At 36.4% G+C, this 22131-nt stretch overlaps 1 protein-coding gene across 4 annotated transcripts in view; it reads left to right on the forward strand.

The window, feature by feature from the left end:
• LRRIQ3 (leucine rich repeats and IQ motif containing 3) overlaps window positions 1-22131 on the forward strand; it is a 176784-nt gene that overhangs the window by 48315 nt on the left and 106338 nt on the right. For all 4 annotated transcript variants that reach the window (XR_014053605.1, XM_081490214.1, XM_081490215.1 and 1 more), the window contains exon 5: window positions 9831-9984. Coding sequence is in view for 3 of the 4 variants with exons in the window: in XM_081490214.1 (XP_081346340.1) it covers window positions 9831-9984 (154 nt within the window). In the remaining variant the exon portion in view is untranslated. The remainder of the gene's footprint in view (window positions 1-9830; window positions 9985-22131) is intronic.

Raw genomic sequence — 22131 nt, forward strand, 5'->3', positions numbered from 1 at the left:
TTGAAACACAAGTAAGATTTGATGTACTGTTGCTGTGTTAAAGGTAGAGTGGGCCACATTCAAATGACCCGAGAGCAACTTTATGAGCTAGGAGTAACCCTCCACCAACAACCAGCAAGAAAATGGGATATTAGTCCTGCACAAGAAGCTGGATTCTACCAACTACTTGAATGAGCTTCGAAGATGTTTCCCCCTAAGCTTCCAGATAAGAAAGAACGCAAACTACTCACAGTTTGTGCAATTTGTTACTCAGTAATAGAGAAAATAATATGCAGTAGAACTGTGCAAAATGACAGTATAGTTCTGGTATGCGCAGGGATTCATTAACGTAGTTCTGTGTAAAGTGAGGATTGCCTGAATACAATCATCTTAATGTCTACACAAAAAATGTAAAATTCAGCACTTATTTAAGGTTAAAAAAAGAAGAACATTTTTAGCAATCTAGAATTAAAAGGAAACTTTCTTAATCTAATAATATATATATATTTTAACACATTTATTAATATGTAGTGACATCTTGGAATTATTCCCCTGAGATTAGGGGAAACCGACAAGGGCATCAGCTGTTAGCACTTTTGTTTAGTATTGCTCTGGTGAACATAAATTAGTGGAACAAAGTAAGGAAAATAAAAAGATAAAAGATTAGATAGGCAGAAATAAAATTATAATTTCTTATAGCTGTTATGATTTTGAATGTAAAAGCTAATAAAAATACAAAAATCAGTATTATTTAGATACATAGGACCAATCACCAACTTGAAAATGAAATTAAAATCTACCATTTATAATAGGATAAAAACCTCACTACTTGTTGGATTGATCTTCAAGAGGCAGACACATAAACAAGATTAGGTGTACAAGAAATTTATTGGGAGTAATACCTTTGACAAACAAAAGAGGAGGAAGTGGGAATAGGTAGGGAAACATATTCATGCTTTTATGCTAATCTGTGAAGGAAGAGAGACAATGAATTGGGCAGAAAGAAATTCACCAACACAACTCTGAAAAAATCTAGGCCAAACCAGTGGGGATCCCTGAGCAAAGCTTGACCATTGGAGGAATCCTGCATCAGGCAGAAATGGGCCAGTTTTACTACAGTTCCTCTAGTATGTTCTCCGGAGAAGGAAATGGCAACCCACTTCAGTACTCTTGCCTGGAAAATCCTATGGACAGAGGAGCCTGGTAGGCTGCAGTCCATGGGTTCGCTAAGGGTCGGACACGACTGAGCGACTTCACTTTCACTTTTCACTTTCATGCATTGGAGAAGGAAATGGCAACCCACTCCAGTGTTCTTGCCTGGAGAATCCCAGGGACGGGGGAGCCTGGTGGGCTGCCATCTGTGGGGTCGCACAGAGTCAGACATGACTGAAGTGACTTAGCAGCAGTATGTTCTCTCTATCTGTTAGTGTGTTTCTTTTTTGTTATGTTCATTAGTTTATTTTTTAGATCACCAATGTGATACAGTGGCAAAATTTTATTCTTTCCTATGTTTTTTATGGTAGTTCTATTTTTAGGTTTTTTTTTTTTTTTTAAGTAATATCCATACAATTTTCCACAGTAGATGCACTAATATAAATTCCCAACAACAGTGTACAAGGATTCTTTTTTTCTTTCCATCCTCACCAGTATTTGTTATCACTGGTCTTTTTGGTGCTAGCTATTCTATGTGTGAAATGATACCTCATTTGGTTTTGATTTGCACTTCTCTGGTGATTAATGGTGTTATGCATCTTTTCATGTGCCAGTTGGCCATCTGTATGGCCATCTTTATGTCTTCTCTGGAAAATATCTATTCAGCCCTTCTGTCCATTCTTAATTGGGTTGTTTGATTCTTGATGTTAAGTTGTAGGAGCTGTTTATATATTTTGGACTAACCTCTTAAGAGGGAAGTTTACAGCAATACAAGCTTACCTCAGGTAATAAGAAAAATCTCAAATAACAACCTGATCTTACACCTAAAGAAAATGGGAAAAGTAGAACAATAAAACTTTCAGTTAGTAGAAGGAAAGAAAGCATAAAGATTAGAGCAGAAATAAATAAAATAGTGACAAAAACAATTAAAAATTCAAAGAAACTAAGAGCTGCTTCTTTGAAAAGATACTAAAATTGGTCAACTTTTAGCCAGACTCATCAAGAAAAAGAGAGAGGGCCGAAATCGATAAAATCAGAAATTAAAAGAAGTTAAAACCAACACTAAGTGTATTTGTCCACTCAGTGGCTCAGTCGTGTCCAACTCTTGCGACTCTATGGACTGCAGCCTACCAGGCTCCTCTGTCCATGGGATTCCCCAAGCAAGAATACTGCAGTGGGTTGCCATTTCCTACTCTGGGGATCTTCCCAACCCAGGGATCAAGCCCAAGTCTCTAGCATGATCTGCATTGGCAGACGGTTTCTTTTCCACTGAACTACCTGGGAAGCTGAAAATTCAGAAATGCAAAGAATCATAGGAGAATACTACAAGCAACTATATGCCAACAAAATGGATGACCTAGAAGAAATGTACAAATTCTTAGAAAGGTACAACCTCCCAAGACTGAATGAGAAGTAAATAGAAAATATGAACAGACCACTTACAAGTGAGAAACAAATGAATCAATTGTTTTAGTGGGAAAATAAACTCTGGTCATTAGAAGTAGATCTAGCAGGCAGAAAATCAGATAGAACATAGCTGACCTCAACATCATCAAGCAACAGAATAAAAAGGACACTTATGCAACACAGCAACAGAATACAGATTCTTCTCAAGCTTACATGGAATATTCACCCAAATAGACCACATTCTGGGTCATGAATCACAACTTTAAAAGGATAGAAAACACGGTGTATGTTCTCAGAGACAGTGGAATGAAGCAAGACATCAGAAACAGAAATTTAGCTGGAAAATTCCAATTTGCTTGGAGACTAAAAATTTCTAGCACTTCCAAATAAAACATGGGTTAAAGAAGAACTCTCAAGAGAAATTTTAAAACATTATGGGCTAAATGAAAATTAAATCAAGACTGATCAAAATTTGTGGGATACAGAGAAAGTAGTGCTTAGAGGAACATTTATAGGACTAAATGCATGTATTAGAAAGGAAGAAATGTCTAAAAACAGTCATGTAAGCTTCAACTTTAGGCAATTAGGAAAGGAGAACAAATTAAGGTACACAGAAACATAATAATTAGAGCAGAAATCAATTAAATCAAAGAATAACCTACTCTTGCCATATGATCCTTGCCATACGCTTCTTGGTATTTACCCAAAGCAGTTGTAAATGTATGCCTACATAAAAACCTATCCATGATTGTTTATAGCAATTTTATTTGTAATGGCAAAACTTTGGAAGCTACCAAAACATCTGTTAGTAGGTGATTGGGTGAATAAATAATATGATGGATCCAGATGATAGAATCATTTTAGTGATAAAAAATGAGCTATGAAACCAAGAATGGGATGGAGGAAACTTAAATGTATATTACCAACTGGAAGAATTGAAAAGGCTACATACTTTGTGATTCAAACTATCTGACATTTTGGAAAACGCAGGACTCTTATGATAATACAAAAATCAATGATTGCCATAGGCAGAGAACAGAGGGTTTTTAGGGCAGTGAAATACTCAATATCATATATAATGATGATTACTTGTCATTGTACATCTCTGCAAATCCACACAAGGTACACCACTGACATTCAACGCTGATATAAACTATGGTCTTTGAGTGGTAGTAATGTATCAATGCTGTATATTGTCACCCTGCTTATTTAACTTATATGCAGAGTACATCATGAGAAACGCTGGGTTGGATGAAGCACAAACTGGAATCAAGATTGCCGGGAGAAATATCAATAACCTCAGATATGCAGATGATAACACCCTTATGGCAGAAAGTGAAGAGGAACTAAAGAGCCTCTTGATGAAAGTGAAAGAGGAGAGTGAAAAAGTTGGCTTAAAGCTCAACATTCAGAAAACTAAGATCATGGCATCTGGGCCCATCACTTCATGGGAAATAGATGGAGAAACAGTGGAAACAGTGTCAGACTTTTTTGGGGGGCTCCAAAATCACGGCAGATGGTGACTGAAGCCATGAAATTAAAAGACGCTTACTCCTTGGAAGGAAAGTTATGACCAACCTAGACAGCATATTAAAAGTAGAGACATTACTTTGCCAACAAAGGTCCGTCTAGTCAAGGCTATGGTTTTTCCAGTGGTCATGTATGGATGTGAGAGTTGGACGGTGAAGAAAGCTGAGTGCCGAAGAATTGATGCTTTTGAACTGTGGCGTTGGAGAAGACTCTTGAGAGTCCCTTGGACTGCAAGGAGATCCAACCAGTCCATCCTAAAGGAGATCAGTCCTGGGTGTTCATTGGAAGGACTTATGTTGAAGCTGAAACTCCAGTACATTGGCTGCCTCATGCGAAGAGTTGATTCATTGGAAAAGACCCTAATGCTGGGAGGGATTGGGGGCAGGAGGAGAAGGGGACGACAGAGGATGAGATGGTTGGATGGCATCACCAACTCAATGGACATGGGTTGGGTAGACTCTGGGAGTTGGTGATGGACAGGGAAGCCTGGCGTGCTGTGATTCATGGGGTCGCAAAGAGTCGGACACGACTGAGCGACTGAACTGAACTGAACTGAACTGAATGTATCACTGTATATTCATCAGTTGTAATGTACCATTCTAGTTAGGGATGTTAATCACGAGGGAGGCTATGCATGTGTGGGAGCAAAGGATATATAAGAATTCTCTCTACCTTCCTCTCAGTTTTGCTATGAACCTATTTCTCGTCTAAAATGTAAAATCCATTAAAAATTTTTAAAATTAACACAAAAATTAGCACACCATGGGTGTCACCAAAGATTTGATTTAAGGGATTACATGAATAGCAGCCAAACCTTACGCAGTACTCCCCTCTACTCTGTTTTATCCTTCTCTTGCTTCCTTTCTTGGCAAGTTGAAGTTAACTTCTACCTTTTTAATAGCAATCACAATTCCATACTTGTTAAGCTTTTACATGTATATTTTTATACTTTAATCAAAGTTGCTGATTATATGAAATCTGCAGTAGCAAGTAATATGCAGGCTATTGTGTCTTGTTGAGTTTTTTGTTGTTTAATTAAAATGTTAAAAATCAAATATGAGTGAATAGGAATTTTAAATAAAGGATAGTTTTTAATTTTTGACCACTTTTTTCTATAATTATGCTAGATGTATAGTCTATTAAATAGGCTATAGGTTATTTTTGTGCTGATAGTTGTGAAGACATTCCTGGCCTATAAGATAATTGTGAAGAACTTCCTGCCCCATAAGAGCTGAAAACCAAAGAAATTATAGATGAAAGAAAGTCATAAATTTATAGCTTTTTAGAAACACTTGAGATTTTTTTTTTTAACAATAACTGGAAAACAATAAACTTAATTTAGTACTTGAAACTTAGGTAAATAAGGATCCAGGGTAAAATCTGGAAAACAAGACTAAAATTTTCCTGTTGTAATTGTTTATGATTTGAGTTTCAGTATGAAAATGAACTGAAATGTCCCCCCTTCAGCCTTCACTTCTGCTGAAGAGAGGAAACAATGAAATAGGATGAGAGAATTTTTTTGTTCACAATGAAGAAAAATGAAGACTAAGAAAGGCTTCCCGACGTGCCTCTTAGAAATTGACTAGAATAACCAAAGTAAAAGCAAAAATTATGAGTGGTGAGTGAAGATCGATAGAACTCCTTAGTGCTCAAAATAAGGAAGAGTGCCAAACAACCAAAAATCCTGAGGAATTTTTGCCATTTCTAATATATATTGAGTTAGATATATATATTCTTCCTAGATGCCTGTGGAATTCTTTATTTTTGTAATTGCTGGTAAGCTACCCACCAGAGTGCCAGAAAGCTGTTCTGCAAAGTTACCTACTGGTATACTCGTGAATCTCTTTGGGGGTGAGAAGTGACCTGACCTAGCAGTTGAGAACCTTGGTATGCCCATTCTCTAGCTCTTGGCCCTTGAGTGAGTTAAGTTTCCTCTGAGGCTCAATATATAGGGACAGTAATGTTTGTGAGGACGGACTGAGATAATACCTGTTAGGTGCTCAGAATTGATTGGCACATAGGCAGTGCTTTCCGGATGTTAGTTATTAGAAGTATTATGATTCCATAGTTTGTTACTATTTTGTATCTAAATCACTATCTTTCTGGTAATGCAATAGGCAAGGGAGTTGAATCCTCTGATTTTAAAAAATAATCTTTCCTATTACTTCTAAGGTAATCTTGCTAAAGCAAATGACTTCACACTAGAAACCTCTGTATTACAAAGGATTTTCCATTCCTTTTATTAAAAAAAGAAGAAACTGTCACTGTCTGGCATGCTAGCAAAACTCCCCCTGGAATCATAAAAATATATTGAAAAATGTCCCCTCCCCCATTATTTTCTGGAAGAGTGGAAGAGTTTGTGAAGGATTTTGTTTTTTCCTTAAATGTTTGGTAGAATTCACCAATGAAGTCATCTTGGCCTGGGCTTTCCTTTATGAGAATATTTTAAATTATTAATTCAGTGAGTTTTTTTTTTTTTTTTTTTTGCTTGTTAAAAGTCTGTTTAGGTTTCCTGCTTCTTATTAAGTTAGTTTTGGAAATTTGTATCTTTGGGGGAATTTTTCCATTTCATCCAAAATGTCTACTTGTTTGACCCAGTGCTGTTATTTGCTTGGTGTGGAGGTCCGGCCTGGGCGGGGACCTGGATGACTTCAAGGCACTGCTTGTGCGAGCACCAGGAGTGGTAGCTCCTGCGCTGCTGAGTTGCTGCTTTGGATCTGAGCCTTGGTCCTTTGTTGCTCAGCCACAGCGTGGAGGTGCATCATAAGTGACTCCTCTTCTTAGGTTGGTATGCAGGCCAGGGTGGTTGTGGGAAACCAGGCAACCACCCTGCAATCTTACTTCTCCCTCTCTGCCCTGTGTCGGGATCAAGTGAGTTTGTGCATGCTTCTCACAAGCAGGCTTCCCACAGCCCTGCTGTTAGTCCCACTAGCCCTGCAACCAGTGAAATGGGCTCATCTTCCCAGTGTCGGACTGCAAGGCTGGGTGCTCAGTGTGTGATTTGAACAGCTCATTCCCCAAGGAGGGTCTCCACCTGTGTAATGTCTTTTTTCCTCTGAGTCTCCCTTCCCAGGGGCACAGCTCCTGACCTGATCCCATCTCTTCCCTTCCTACCTGATTCTTTGTGAATTTTCTCACGGATTTGGTCATGCAAGAGTATTTCTTCAAGTCTCTGATTACTTTTCTGGATTGTTCCACATGTAGATGTATTTTTGTTGTGTTTTCTTGGGGGGAGGTGAGTTCCATGTCCTCCTATTCCACCATCTTGATCTTCTCTGAACTTAAAGCCACTCTTCTGCTCAAAACTCTGCAGTGACTATCCATTTCAGTGACCTTCTTCACATTCTTCAAACATGTCAAATGTGTTCTGGCCACCTTAAGCATAATTTTGCCTTTTGTATTTCTTGTTTGGTTTACTCAAATGATTTTCTAATAGTCTTACTGTATCTTATTTCCTCTTAGCAATACTATCTAAGTTCAGCCTATGTGAAAAGCAATTCACTTGTTATATATTTAGTGTTCTATTTCTCTATTATCTAATTCTACTTATCAGAGAATGTCAGCTTCATGGTATTACAGAATTCTGTTTAGAGAGCACTTACTGGTCATTTTCAAGATACTAATTTTTTCTTGAAAATCCATTGTTTTCTTTTTCTTTTAGTAGTTAAGTAACTACTAGATATTTATTAACCAATTTTACTTACAACTAAGTGTGTTCATCTGACTATATTTTTGTTAGATTTGTAAGTGAACAGAATTAATGGCTGCGCTTGTGGCTTCAAATACTTAAATGGCAATTGGATCCCCTTTGTTTTCATGCCTCTCACTTCCCATGGACTGAAATGCATTAGTCATGTGGGTCAATGACACTGTCTTTGCACATGGCTTCCCTGGTGGTTCAGTGATGAAGAATCAGCCTGCAATGCAGGAGACCTGGGTTTGATCCCTGGATTGGGAAGCTCCCCTGGAAAAGGGAATTGTCTACCCACTCCAGCATTCTTGCCTGGAGAATACCATGGACAGAGGAGCCTGGGAGACTGGAGTCCATGGGATTGCAAAGAGTTGGACATGACAGCAGCTAACACTGAAGCATGGTGAGCAAACACTGAGTTATTTTATGGAGCAGCACTGCTCAACCAGTGTAGACTGCATGAAAGCAAAGTAGACTTCTGTCTTAGTTGAATCATTGTAAGCTTTATTCTTTTAATGTATTTCACCCTAAATTTTAGATCATCAGTGGAAATATTTAAGTGAAGGAATAAATTGATAGAGCCCACTTTAAAAATTTTAGAAATGGAAAAAATGCTTTCCTTGGTTAATTTTTTCTTTTGCTGTTTAATAGTAATGGTAGCAGTAAGCTTCCTACCTGGAGAAGGCAGTGGCAACCCACTCCAGTACTCTCGCCTGGAAAATCCCATGGACTGAGGAGCCTGGTAGGCTGTCGTCTATGGGGTCACACAGAGTCGGACACGACTGATGTGACTTAGCAGCAGCAGCAGCAGCAAGCTTCCTACCTGTTTCATCATTTTAGTTCAAATGATTTTGCTCTTTCATCACATATAATGAATATTACCAGTTTTTGGTGATCTGTCTATATGATATTGAAGTAGCTTACTTTGATATCCTCTCTTAAAATTTTTGAATAATGATTGGTTACTGAATTTTATCTAGTGCCTTTCTGTATCCATTTATATATTTTTACATTTTCTCTCTATTATTTATGTAATGAGCTTTGTAATACTTAATCATAGTGTTCTTACTATTCTTTGCTTACATTGCTGGATTCTCTTTTTACTCGTGTTTAGAATTTTTGCATCTGTTCTCAAAGATTAGATTGGATATGATTTTCTTCTTATTGCCTCATTGGACTGAGCGGGGCTTTGAGTACAATGTTGAGTATGTTGAATAGGTTGGGTAAGAGATGTTATCCCTTGTTTTTGATCTTATAGAGCTGATGCTTAGTATTTTATTATTACAATATTAATTTGTTGATGTTATTTATCTAGTAATATTTTGAATACATTAAGTTGAATAAAACATAATATAGTCATCTGTTTATCTGCAAGAGGTTGGTTTCAGGACCTGCTGCAAGTACCAGAATTTGCAGATGCTTTAGTCTTTTACCCTAGGTCCTGTATACCTGTGGTTTTCGCAGTGTGGTTGATTCAAGCAACCACAGATAGTGTAGTACTTGTTTTATTGAAAAAATTCATGTATAATTGACTCATGTACTTCATATTTGTGGTGTTCATGTGTCAACTGTATTAAAATTAATCTCATCTATTTCTTTTCACTGTTTTTTAGTGTAGCTAATAGAAACTTTTAAGTTATTTTATGGCATACATTACATTCTCTTGGACAGTGTTGCTGTAGAGTAGTATTCCTAGGTGGAAATAAGAAGTTATTTCTTAAATGGAGAAGGAAAGTAAGAAGAACTCACATTGGTTATCTTACATCCCTGTAGATAATTTAGTCATGTTCTCTCTAACATTATATTATAAAATGCATGGCCAGGTGTAGTTTGATAATTGTTTGGGCATTCATATCACCAGAGATTTCTCAGCACTCATTCATCCCTTGATGAATGTTGATGAGAAAGTCCTAGAGTGCCTAAATAGTTTTATATAGTAATTATATGAAAACAAGTATATTAAATTTACCACTATGTTTTCTAAAATTTAAGTGAACTCATAAGTAGTTTTCTCCCACTTTTTTTGGCAAAAAGACTAAATGGCAATTTCCCCTTCCTCCCTTATATTCAGCCACTTGTTCTTGTATAAAAAACATGAAAAAACTATTAGTGAATGTGAAAAAAGATGGATTTACAAGCACAAAGGATTTGATGATAAACTCTTTAAGGAACTCTTTTTTCAGCCTAGAACTAATATAACAGAAAAGTTTGCACGTTGGAAACATGTAAGTACAATTATTTTATTATGTTTCTTTTTTATTACTATTTTTATTTCTTTATTTTTTATTATATTTCTTTTAAGTATTGTTAAGATACTATAGTTATAGTTCATATTGTATTAATAATTTCTTTAATCTCTTTTAATATCTTCTATTATCTTGTTAATATTCTTCTTGATATTTTTGTGATGTGATGAAAGTCATATAATATAGTATAAATATAATCTTTGTGGTATATTAATCACTCCAAAACTAATTTGTGCTTTGTATATATGTTTTCTCTTATTAATTATTGCAAGTAATTATTAATAGTGATATAAAATCTCTTCTCAGTAGCTGAAAACATAAAGAAATATTTAGTTTATTAAAGACTGATAATTGTACATATAGCAAAATATTCACTGAGTGATTTATGCTAAATTATGTATTGCTTTAAGGACACAATAAAAATAGAAAGAAATTTGTATTTATTGAGTGCCTACTATGTACCAGGCACTGTGCTAGATATTTCGCATGTAGTAGGTAGTTTATTCTTCACAATATTGTAATATAGGTGCTTTTACCTCTTTTTTATGAATAGGGAAACTAAAGCTCAGAGGGGTCAATTAACTTGCTAAAAGCCAGACAGTTAAGTGACATTGCTGGGACTTAGAGATCTTCTGACTTCAAAATTTGTGCCTTTTTTTATTTTCTAGAGTTTTGCTTTGAACACTAGGTAATTGTAAAAATGAAAACTTGGCATTATAGTATAATTAACTGAAATGAACTTTTTGTGAATTGTGAAGCACTGTTTTTGTATGTATACTCCTTCATATTTGCAATTGTACCTGAGTAGCCTGAGCTACAAATGTTTCTATTACATTAACATAATTAGAAGGAAATGCAAAATCTCCAGACTGCAATTAGTCTGATTTCAGTGTAATTGAGGACATGTGTTCTAGATACAGTAGATATAGTAATGTCCTCAATCCCTTAAACCCCACCAAAGTTTTTTCATTGAGTAAAAGGATAGGTTTTAAAAAGCAGATTATCCTATTCAAAACATTTTCCTCACTAGCACTCAGTGCCAACTGTATTAATTTACTCCAGATGATAGTATGCACTGTAAAGTTTATGTGAAACATCTTTTGGCTCTCTAGGTAGAATATAAACTTACTAATTTCAGCATGTCACATGCTTTTTATATGCTTTATGTAGACAATACTTTCACTGATGTTGTATACTGATATCCAAGTTGGATATGGATATGTTGTATACTGATAATCAATTTAGGTATGCTGATAGCTAACAACCATATGTAAATACAGATCCATATATACATACATTCATATATAATATATTGTATTATGGCAAGCAACTATTACAGATACGTAAATAGGAATAGTATATATTATAAAGGTTATGTTATTTAATATCTATGAAGATACTTAAAATATACAATTTTGGATCTTTGGAAGTATTTTGAATATTATAAATCTTTTGCTAAAATATATTAATTAAAGCTCCTTGATGTTAGTGGTTCTATTAACTGCGTCACTACTAATGTCATTTATTAAAAACTATTCTTTTATAGTCTTACACTTTTTCCACTGCTTATAGCCACCATTCATGGACCATTATTCATAGAACATTATTGAAGTTGTCTCCAAAGCTCACTTCCTTTTTTTAATTTATTTTTTGCCGTGCTGGTTTTTCATTGCCGTGCAGGCTTTTCTCTAATTGCGGTAAGCCAGGAGAAGGAAATGGCAACCCACTCCAGTGTTCTTGCCTGGAGAATCCCAGGGATGGGGGAGCCTGGTGGGCTGCCGTTTATGGGGTCGCACAGAGTTGTACACGACTGAAGCGACTTAGCAGCAGCAGCAGCAGGCTACTCTTGCTAGCAGTGTGTGGGCTTCTCATTGCGATAGCATCTCTTGTTGGAGAGCATGGGGTCTGGATTTTGTGGGCTTCTGTAGCTGTGTCATGTGGAATCTTCCTGGATCAGGAATCAAACCTGTGTTTCCTGCATTGGCAGGCAGATTCTTTACCACAGAGCCACCAGGGAAGCCCAAAGCTCACTTTCTTAAAGTAACTGAAGTAATTTTTCTCTGTAAGATTCATCTTTGAATCTATGCCTTCTATATAAAATTGCCATTCCATCTTCTGTTAGTTTCATTTTTAGTCTTTTCTTCAGCTCACTCTGTTGATATATTACTCTTTTATTATTTTTACTACTCACTTGTCTAGGCTTTATTGACTTAGAGCTTGGTTTGTTGGAAACCGTAGTGAGAATAATTAATACCCTAGAATGCCTAAGAGAACCTAGGATCCAGAAAACACTAAAGAAGTTAGGGAGTAGGGAAAGGCGAAGGCTTGAGAAAATATCAGCATTTAGTAATGGAAACTCATTAGAAAAATATACTGCAAGCAAAGTAATGGAAAGCATTAATCAAAATGGAATTCAGGTTTCAGTAATTAGATAAAGTAATCATTGTCTGAATCTGCTCCTGTTTTGAGATGAAATGTGTTTCGTCTCCTAAGGGCTTAAAATTTCTGATATTTATGGTAACCTAAAATGGAAAGAGCCAGAGGAGTGAGTTCAAGTCACATTCATTTAGGAAATGCTGTGTTTTAAAGCCAGAAGTCCCTATAAACATCCAGAGTTCATGGTGCAAGAATAAACTCTAAATGAGATGCAGAACCAAAAATCAGAATCCTGATGAAAGAATCTGAAAAAAAAAATGTATTGACATAGAAGAAATTAAGAAACTAAAACAATTGCTATGGATATTATTTGTCCTTGGCTTATAGATTTTCATCAGAGGGTGGTTTTTCTCCTGTTACTGAATAGACTAACATAAATATAGAATTTGGAGGTAATTAGATCAAGCTTTAGGAGCATTTATATATTATTATGGAGGATTTTTTGGAAAATCTAGATATTATTATGATGAATTTTACTGGGGCATCCAAAACTATTTGAAATCTGCTTTGGCGCAGTCAATCCTTTTACTCAAAAGGTTACTCAAAAGTTACCAAGGAGAATATATGTATAGAAAGTAATAACAAACAAAGCAGTTCCTAACCGAGGCTTTGGTCTAACATTCAATTGCAATATTTTAGTAACCTGGGCTACACTATGAGATACTCTTTGTTACCTATGCTTTTTTGTCTTGAATAGTTATTTTCTATATTGTAAACATGAATTTTAGAAGGGATATAGTATAAGAGAAAGTCACACTCATTCTAACCTAAAGGATAAAGATTCGGAGTCAGGGAAAGCAATTTGTCATGTATTTCTTTCAGAGTAGCTTTCTTGTTGTTGTTCAGTTGCTCAGTCACATCCAACTTTTTATGACTGGATGGACTGCAGCACAACAGGCTTCACGGTCCTTCACCATCTCCTGGAGCTTGGGTGAACTCATGTCCCCATGGAGTTGGTGATGCCATCCAACCATCACATCCTCTGTCATCCCCTTCCTCTCCTGCCTTCAGTCTTTCCCAGCATCAGGGTTTTTCCAGTGAGTCAGCTCTCCCCATCAGGTGGCCAAAGTATTGGAGCTTTAGCTTCAGCATCAGTCCTTCCAATGAATATTCAGGGTTGATTTCCTTTAGGATTGACTGTTTTGAACTCCTTGCAGTCCAGAGGACTCTCAAGAGTCTTCTGTAATACAACATTTTGAAAGCATCAGTTCTTTGGAGGTCAGCCTTCTTTATGATCCATCTCTCACATCCATACATGACTGCTGGAAAGCCTTAGCTTTGACTATTCAGACCTTTGTCAGCAAAATAACATCACTGCTTTTAAATATGTTGTCTAGGTTTTCATAGCTTTTCTTCCAAGGAGCAAGCATCTTTTCATTTTATGGTTAAAGTCCCCATCCACAGTGATTTTTGAGCCCAAGAAAATAAAGTCACCATATCCATTGTTTCCCCATCTATTTGCCATGAAGTGGGATGGGAGCAGATGGGACTAGAAGATGGGACCAGATGCCTTTTCTTAGTTTTTTGAATGTTGAGTTTTAAGTCAGCTTTTTCACTCTCCTCTTTCACCTTCATGAAGAGGCTCTTCAGTTCCTTTTTGCATTATGCCATAAGATGGTATCATCTGCATATCTGAGATTATTGATATTTCTCCCAGCAATTTTGATTCCAGCTCGTGCTTCATTCAGCCCAGCATTTTGCATAATGTACTCTATATATAAGTTAAATAAGCATCGTGACAATATACATGTCGATGTACTCCTTTCCCATTTTGGAACCAATCTGTTTTTCCATGTTCAAGTCTAACTGTTGCTTCTTGACCTGCATATAGGTTTTTTTCAGGAGATGGGTAAAGTAGTCTGGTATTCCCATCACTTTAAGAATTTTCCACAGTTTGTTGTGATCTACACAGTCAAAGGCTTTAGCATAGTCAATGAGCAGAAGTAGATTATTTTCTGGAATTCTCTTGCTTTTTCTATGATCCAACAGATGTTGGCAATTTGATCTTTGGTTCCTCTGCCTTTTCTAAATCCAGCTTGTAATTGGGAAGTTCTCAATACATCTACTGTTGAATCCTAGCTTGAAAGATTTTGAGCATTACCTTGTAGCATGTGAAATGAGTGTAATTGTGCGGTAGTTTGAAGATTCTTTGGCATTGCCGTTTTTTAAGATAGGAATGAAAGTTGACCTTTTCTGGTCCTGTGGCTGAGTTTTCCGAATCTTTTGGCCTGTTGACTGCAGCACTTTAACAGGATCATCTTTAGAATTTGAAATAGCATAACTGAAATTCCATCACCTTCACTAGCTTTGTTCATAGTGATGCTTCTAAGGCCCATTTGACTTCACACTCTAGAATGCTTGGCTCTAGATGAGTGATCACAGGTCATGAAGATCTTTTTTGTATAGTTCTTCTGTGTATTCTTTCCACCTCTTCTTAACATCTTCTGTTTCTGTTAGATCTTTACCGTTTCTGTCCTTTATTGTGCCCATCTTTGCATGAAATGTTCCCTTGGTATCACTAATTTTCTTGAAGACATCTGTAGTCTTTCCCTTTCTATTGTTTTCTCTATTTCTTTGCATTGTTCACTTAAGAAGACTTTCTCATCTGTCCTTACTATTCTTTTGAACTCTGCATTCAGATGGGTATATCTTTCCTTTTCTCCTTTGCCTTTTACTTCTCTTCTTGTTTCAGCTATTTTTAAGGCCCCCTCAGACAACCATTTTGCTTTTTTGAATTTCTTCTTCTTGAAGATGGTTTTGATCACTACCTCCTTACAGTGTTATGAACTGTTTGGTCCATAGATCTTCAGGCACTCTGTCTATCAGATCTAATCTCTTGAATCTATTTGTCACTTCCACTGTATTATTGTAAGGGATTTGATTTAGACCGTACCTGAATGGCCTAGTGATTTTCCCTCCTTTCTTCAGTTTAAGTCTGAATGTGGCAATAAGGAGTTCATGATCTGAGCCACAGTCAACTCGCACTTTTTTTTTTGCTGACTGTATGGAGCTTCTCCATCTTTGAGTGCAAAGAATATAATCAGTCTGATTTCGGTATTGACCATCTGGTGATGTTCATGTGTACATTCTTTTCTTGTGTTGTTGGAAGAGGGTGTTTGCTATGACCAGTGCATTCTCTTGGCAAAACTCTGTTAGCCTTTGCCCTGCTTCATCTTGTACTCAAAGGCCAAACTTAAGGCCTATTACTACAGGTATTCTTGACTTCCTACTTTTTCATGCCAGTCTCCTATGATGAAAAGGATATCTTTTTTGGGGTGTTACTTCTAAGGTCTTGTAGGTCATCATAGAACCATTCAACTTCAGGTTCTTTGGCATTAGTGGTTGGGGCATGTACTTGGATTATTGTGCTGTTGAATGGTTTGCCTTGGAAATGAACCAAGATCATTCTGTCATTTTTTTGTGTGTTTTTTTATTTTTATTTTTTTTTGTTAATTTTTTTTTTTAGTTTATTTATCTATTTTTTAACCTTACAATATTGTATTTGTTTTGCCATACATTGACATGAATCCACCATGGGTGTACATGATTTCCCCTTCCAGAACCCCCCTCCCTCCTCCCTCTCCATCCCATCCTTCTGGGTCATCCTGGTGCACCAGCCCCTGAGCACCCTGTATCATGCATCAAACCTGGACTGGCAATTTTTGAGATTGTACCCCAGTACTGCATTTTTGACTCTTTTGTTGACTTATGAGAGCTAGTCCATTTCTTCTAAGGGATTCTTGCCCGCAGTAGGAGATATAATGATCATCTGAATTAAATTCACCCATTCCAGTCCATTTTAGTTCACTGATTCCTAAAATGTCAATGTTCACTCTTGTCATCTCCTATTTGACCACTTCCAATTTATCTTGATTCATAGGTTCCTATGCAGTATTGTTCTTTACAGCATTGGGCTTTACTTCCATCACCAGTCACATTCACAACTGGGTGTTATTTTTTCTTTGGCTCCGTCTCTTCATTCTTTCTGGAGCTATTTTTCCACTCTTCTCCAGTAGCATCTTGGGCACCTACTGACCTGGGGAGTTCATCTTTCAGTGTCATATATTTTTGCCTTTTCATACTGTTCATGGCTTTCTCAAGTCAAGAATACTGAAGTGGTTTGCCATTCCCTTCTCCAGTGGACCACATTTTGTCAGAACTCTCCACCATGACCCATCCATCTTGGGTGGCCCTACATGGCATGGCTCTTTGTTTCATTGAGTTAGACAAGATTGTGATCCATGTAATCAGTTTTCTGTGATTGTGGTTTTCATTCTATCTCTTCTCTGATTGATAAGGAAAGAGGCCTGTGGAAGCTTTCTGATGGGACGGATGGGCTGTGTGGAGAACTGGGTCTTACTTTGGTGGGCAAGGCCATGCTCAGTAAATCTTTAATCTAATTTTTTACTGATGGGTGGGTTTGTGTTCACTCCCTGTAGTTTGGCGTGAGTGACCTCCTTCAAAAGGACTTATATAGGCAAGTCTGACTCAGTCTCTTGTGGGGTCACTGCTCCTTTCTCCTAGGTCCTGGTGTGCTAAGGTTCTGTTTGTGCATTCCAAGAGTCTGTTTCCTCAGTCCTTTGGAAGTTTTGTAATCAAAATCTCATTGCCTTCAAAGTATAATTCCCCGGCGGTTCTCAGTCTTTTTGATGGATCCCCAGGTTCGGAAATCTATTGTGGGCCTACAACTTTCACAGCAGTGTGAAAACTTCTTTGGTATAATTGTTCTCCAGTTTGTGGGTCACCTGCTCAGCGACTCTATGGTGGGTTAATGGCAACCTTCTCCAAGAGAACTTATGCCATACCCTGCGCCTTCCAGGACTACTGCTACCTTGAGAATCCCCGTGGTAGGCCACTGCTGACCCGTGCCTCCACAAGAGACACTCAAATACTCAAAAGGAGGTCTGGCTTAGTCTCTTGTGGAGGTCACTGCTCCTTTCCCTGAGTCTTGATTCGCACAAGGTTTTTTTTGCGCCCTTCGAGCAACTTAGTTGCCTCCTTTCCTGTTGCCCTCATAACCTTGCATCTGAAGCTTCCTTAAGCTGGTTTAGTAATATGTTGTTCGGCAGGAAAGGAATCACCTAAGAGGTAAGAAAACATAATGGCCTGGAGCCTTTACTGTTAAAACTGCCTGGAAAGGAAGAACATTCTATGTGTTGTGGATCTCTATCTTCTTTGGCAGCCCAACTCCTAGAATCATATTCTAATTTTTTCTTAGGACTTCAGCAACAGTCTCCTGCCTTGAGGCATGGATATTGGAGTTTCACACCCTATATCTTGACTCATCTTCTGGAGAGGGTGCATATGTTCTCCCTAGTTATCAGCAAAACGAGGAAAAAGATCAATAGGACAATCCAATCCGTTTCTCTGGAACAAATTTCTTACTTTGACCTACTTCTAACACAATGAATGTTCACATCTTGTTCTCCTTTATGGCATTATATAGTTCCTGGAAACATAATGTAATATAGGAGTCATCTATACTAAAGTAAGATTTGCTTTAGAACTGCTAATTTGTTTGAATTCTAGGATACTTTTATTGATTTCCCTTTGCTTCCAAAGATTTATTTTTATCATAACTAATACAGATGAAACTATTACATTTCATGTTAAATACCATTTCTTTAAAATAAAATAGAGCAAATTATACTCAAATTTAATCCTCCTGTGAACCCTTTCCATTAATTAGTGTTAAGTACAACACACACATACAGATACACACACACACCCCTGAGGTTGTTTAATGTAATTTTTAATAGAGCTCAAAAATATAAACTGACTTTTTAATTATATCACATATGCATTAAAAATACATGAAAATCCAAACCATCAATATATTAATTATGGTTGTTTAAGAAGCAGAATGTTATTATTCCTTTTTTTCTGACAATTTTATATATTCTTTTTTCTAATAGAAATCATATTTTGTTTATATGATAAATACAAAGTTTTTGCATTGTGGATAAAAACATTTTGTCTCCATTTTTTATAATATAAATATAGAAATATTGCTTTTAGGAACCTCTATTTTGTGTTACATTCCACATTAACAATTCTCTTTTTTTAGTTAAACATTCTCTTTAGAGCATTTTTAGGTCCGTAGTAAAATTAGCAGAAAGTAAGGAGAGTCTCTATGTACTGCCTGTCCCTACATATGTACAGTATCCATTATCCACATCCCATACCACAGTGGTATATTTGTTACAATCAATGAACCTACATTAACACAACTGTATAATATTATAAGCCAAAAAATGCTGAAAGTACTTTTGACCTTTTCTTTGTTTAGTTTAACAGTAAATTATATTAAAAAGTATTATATCAGATTTAGAAAATATGGAATGGGTCACTTTATTTTAGTAAATGGGTTTAAAAAACTTAGGGATAGATATTTCATGTTTTGAATTTCATTGTTTTGTGAAGAGAATTTCCTTACACTAGGAACTGACCTTTGTTATCATGAGCTTCTGGGATATTGTACTAACTTATGTAAGTCTTAAAAAAAAAGTTTTGTAATAACTTCCTTATATCTTCTCTAAGAATTGCTCTTTGTTATTGCCTGATAGTCATTTTCAGGCCCCGTCAGCCAAACAGCTCATTTCAAATGGGTATTTTTTGAATACTTAGAATGCCCTTAACACTATAACAAATTCTAAGACCTTAAAAATTGCCATCAAGCAATTACTATCTGGAACTTTTAGGGAGGGGTGGGGGAAATAGGAGAAACTTACTGGGTAGGGACTGATGATATGAAATGTAACTGAAAGGTGTATGCAGATTCAAAGCGAGTTTCATCAGTTGCCTGACTGACATCTAAGGGTCTGATCAGAGGAGTTGGAGTTGTGGGAAATAGTGGCTGTTAGGGTAAAATAGAAATATGAGATATTTATCAGAAGAGTCTCTTAAAGGTAGGCACTAGGGCTACCAGGAGTTAAGGACAGTTTAAGTTTAATTCACCCTTCTTTTGGAACCCAAAGAAGGAAAAATTATAACTTACAAGTGAAGCTATAGCTTACTGACTTAACACATAGGGGCTAACTTTATCTTTTTTTTCTTTTTTCAGTGAAGTATTTATTTATTTAAATATATAGATTTATTGAAACATAGTTGACTTACAATGTTTCAGGTGCACAGCAAGCTGATTCAGTTACACAAATACACATGTATTATTTTTGAAATTATTTTCCATCATAAGATATTAGAAGATATTGACTATAGTTCCCTATGCTATACAGTAAATCTTTGTTGCTTGTTGCAATCTATTTTTTAATTAGAAATCTAGCATTCTAGTCATACTGAGTCAAACAAGTAGAATCAAAATGTTATAATATTTTGATCAGACAAAAATTCATAAGTTTTCTAAAATAAATATATTATACATATTTATATATGTATGTATATGAAAGTTCTTCTACTACACTTGATAAAGACTTGAAAAAGAACATAAAAAAATGAGATGGAGAAATTTGAGAACATAAACTAAATGAAATTGGAGCACTAAATATGAAATAGAAAAAGTGAAACAAACTAGATGAAAGTGAAAGATCATCATATAGTCCAATTGTTTTTAAACATGACTGCTCATTAGAAACATATCTGGAACTCTAGAGAAAAAAAGCAATACCTGAGCATTTGTATTTTTCAAAAAATTTCAATATAATTCTGATATGCATCTGGATTTTAAAAAGTGATTACAGGTTTTTCTGTTAGATACTAGTTTTTGTGATATAGAGTTCTGTTATTTTTCTGTTGACCCATCATGATACGGTGGTATTCAGTGAGTAATAGTTACATAATCACATTAGTAAAAGATGTTTATCAGTTGTCACAATCAGTAGTCAAACAAAAAATAAAAGATAATTACAATTGCAAGCCATAATGGAAACATGATTAACAATATAAAATAATCACATACAATTTGGAAGGGGTCAAGCAGAGTGATATGGTAAGTGAAAGTGCATACATGCACATGTTTTCATCCACCCAGTCAGTCTATATCTTTTGTTTGGTGCATTTAATTCATTTACATTTCAGGTAGTTATCGGTATGTGTGATCTTGTTACTGTTTTCTTAATTGTTCTTGGTTTGTTTTCTGTAGGTCTTTTCCTTCTCATGTGTTTCCTGCCCAGATAAGTTCCTTTAGCATTTGTTGTAAAGCTGATTCGGTGGTGCTGAATTCTCTTAATTTTTGCTTATCTGGAAAGCTTTTGATTTCTCCATCAAATCTGAAGGAGAGTCTTGCTGGGTAGAGTATTTTTTGGTTGTAGGTTCTTCCCTTTCATCATGTTAAGTATAACATGCCATTCCCTTCTAGCTTGTAGAGTTTCTGTTGAGAAATCAGCTGATCAACTGATGGGAGTTCCCTTGTATATTATTTGTCATTTTCCCCTTGTTGCTTTTAATATTTTATCTCTGTTTTTAATTTTTGTCAGTTTGATTACTATGTGTCTTGGTGTGTTCCACCTTAGGCTTATCCTTCCTGGGACTCTTTGTGCTTCCTGGACTTGGTTGACTATTTCCTTTCCCATGTTAGGTAAATTTTCAGCTGTTATCTCTTCAGACAATTTCTCAGGTCCTTTCTCGCTCTCTTTTCCTTCTGGGACCCAAATGTTGGTGTGTTTAATGTTGTCCCAGAGGTCTCAGGCTGTCTTCATTTCTTTTCATTCTTTTTTCTATATTCTGTTCTGTGGCAATGATTTCCACTGTTCTGTCCTCCAGGTCAATTATCCATTCTTCTGCCTCAGTTATTCTGCTTTGGCTTCCTTCTCATATATTTTCATCTCTGTTTATTTGTTCTTTATTTCTTCTAGGTCTTTGGTAAAAATTTCTTACATCTTCTCAATATTTGCCTCCATTCTTTACCCGCGATCCTGGATCATCTTCCCTGTCATTACTCTGAATTCTTTTTCTGGAAGGTTGCCTGTCTCCACTTCATTTAGCTGTTTTTTAGGGGGTTTATGTTGCTCCTTCATCTGACAGATAACTTTCTACTTTTTCATCATGATTAACTTTCTGTAATATGGTTTTTGTTTTAGCTACTGTGGGATTGTGCTGCTTCTTCTTCTGTCTGCCCTCTGATATATGAGGCTAAAAGGTTCCTGTAAGTTTCTTGATGGGAGGGACTTGCTCTGGTGGGCAAGGCCTTGTTCAGTAGAACTATTATCAGCTGAGGGTGGAGTTGCAGTCCGTCCCTGGTAGCTGTTTGGCCTGAGGCCATCCAGCCCTGGCGTTTAGGGGCTCCAAGGTAGGGTTAGATGTTTCCCTATCTATTTGCCGTGAAGTGATGGGACTGGACGCCATAATCTTAGTTTTCTGAATGTTGAACTTTAAACCATCTTTTTCACTCTTTTCTTTCACTTTCATCAAGAGGCTGTTTAGTTCTTCACATTCTGTCTTAAGAGAGGTGTCATCTTCATATCTGAGCTTATTGATATTTCTCCCGGCAATCTTGATTCCAGCCTGTGCTTCATCCAGACCAGCATTTCCCATGATGTACTCTGTATATAAGTTAAATAATCAGGGTGACAATATACAGCCTTGACATACTCCTTTCCTAATTTGGAACCAGTGTGTAGTTCCATGTCTGGTTCTAACTGTTGCTTCTTGACCTGCATACAGATTTCTCAGCAGGTAAGGTGAGCTGGTATTCCCATCTCTAAGAATTTTCCACAGTTTGTTGTGATCCACTCA

This window comes from Giraffa tippelskirchi, chromosome 5 (assembly GCF_054371585.1).
Source record: "Giraffa tippelskirchi isolate mGirTip1 chromosome 5, T2T-mGirTip1v1.2.pri, whole genome shotgun sequence".
NCBI lineage: Eukaryota > Metazoa > Chordata > Mammalia > Artiodactyla > Giraffidae > Giraffa > Giraffa tippelskirchi.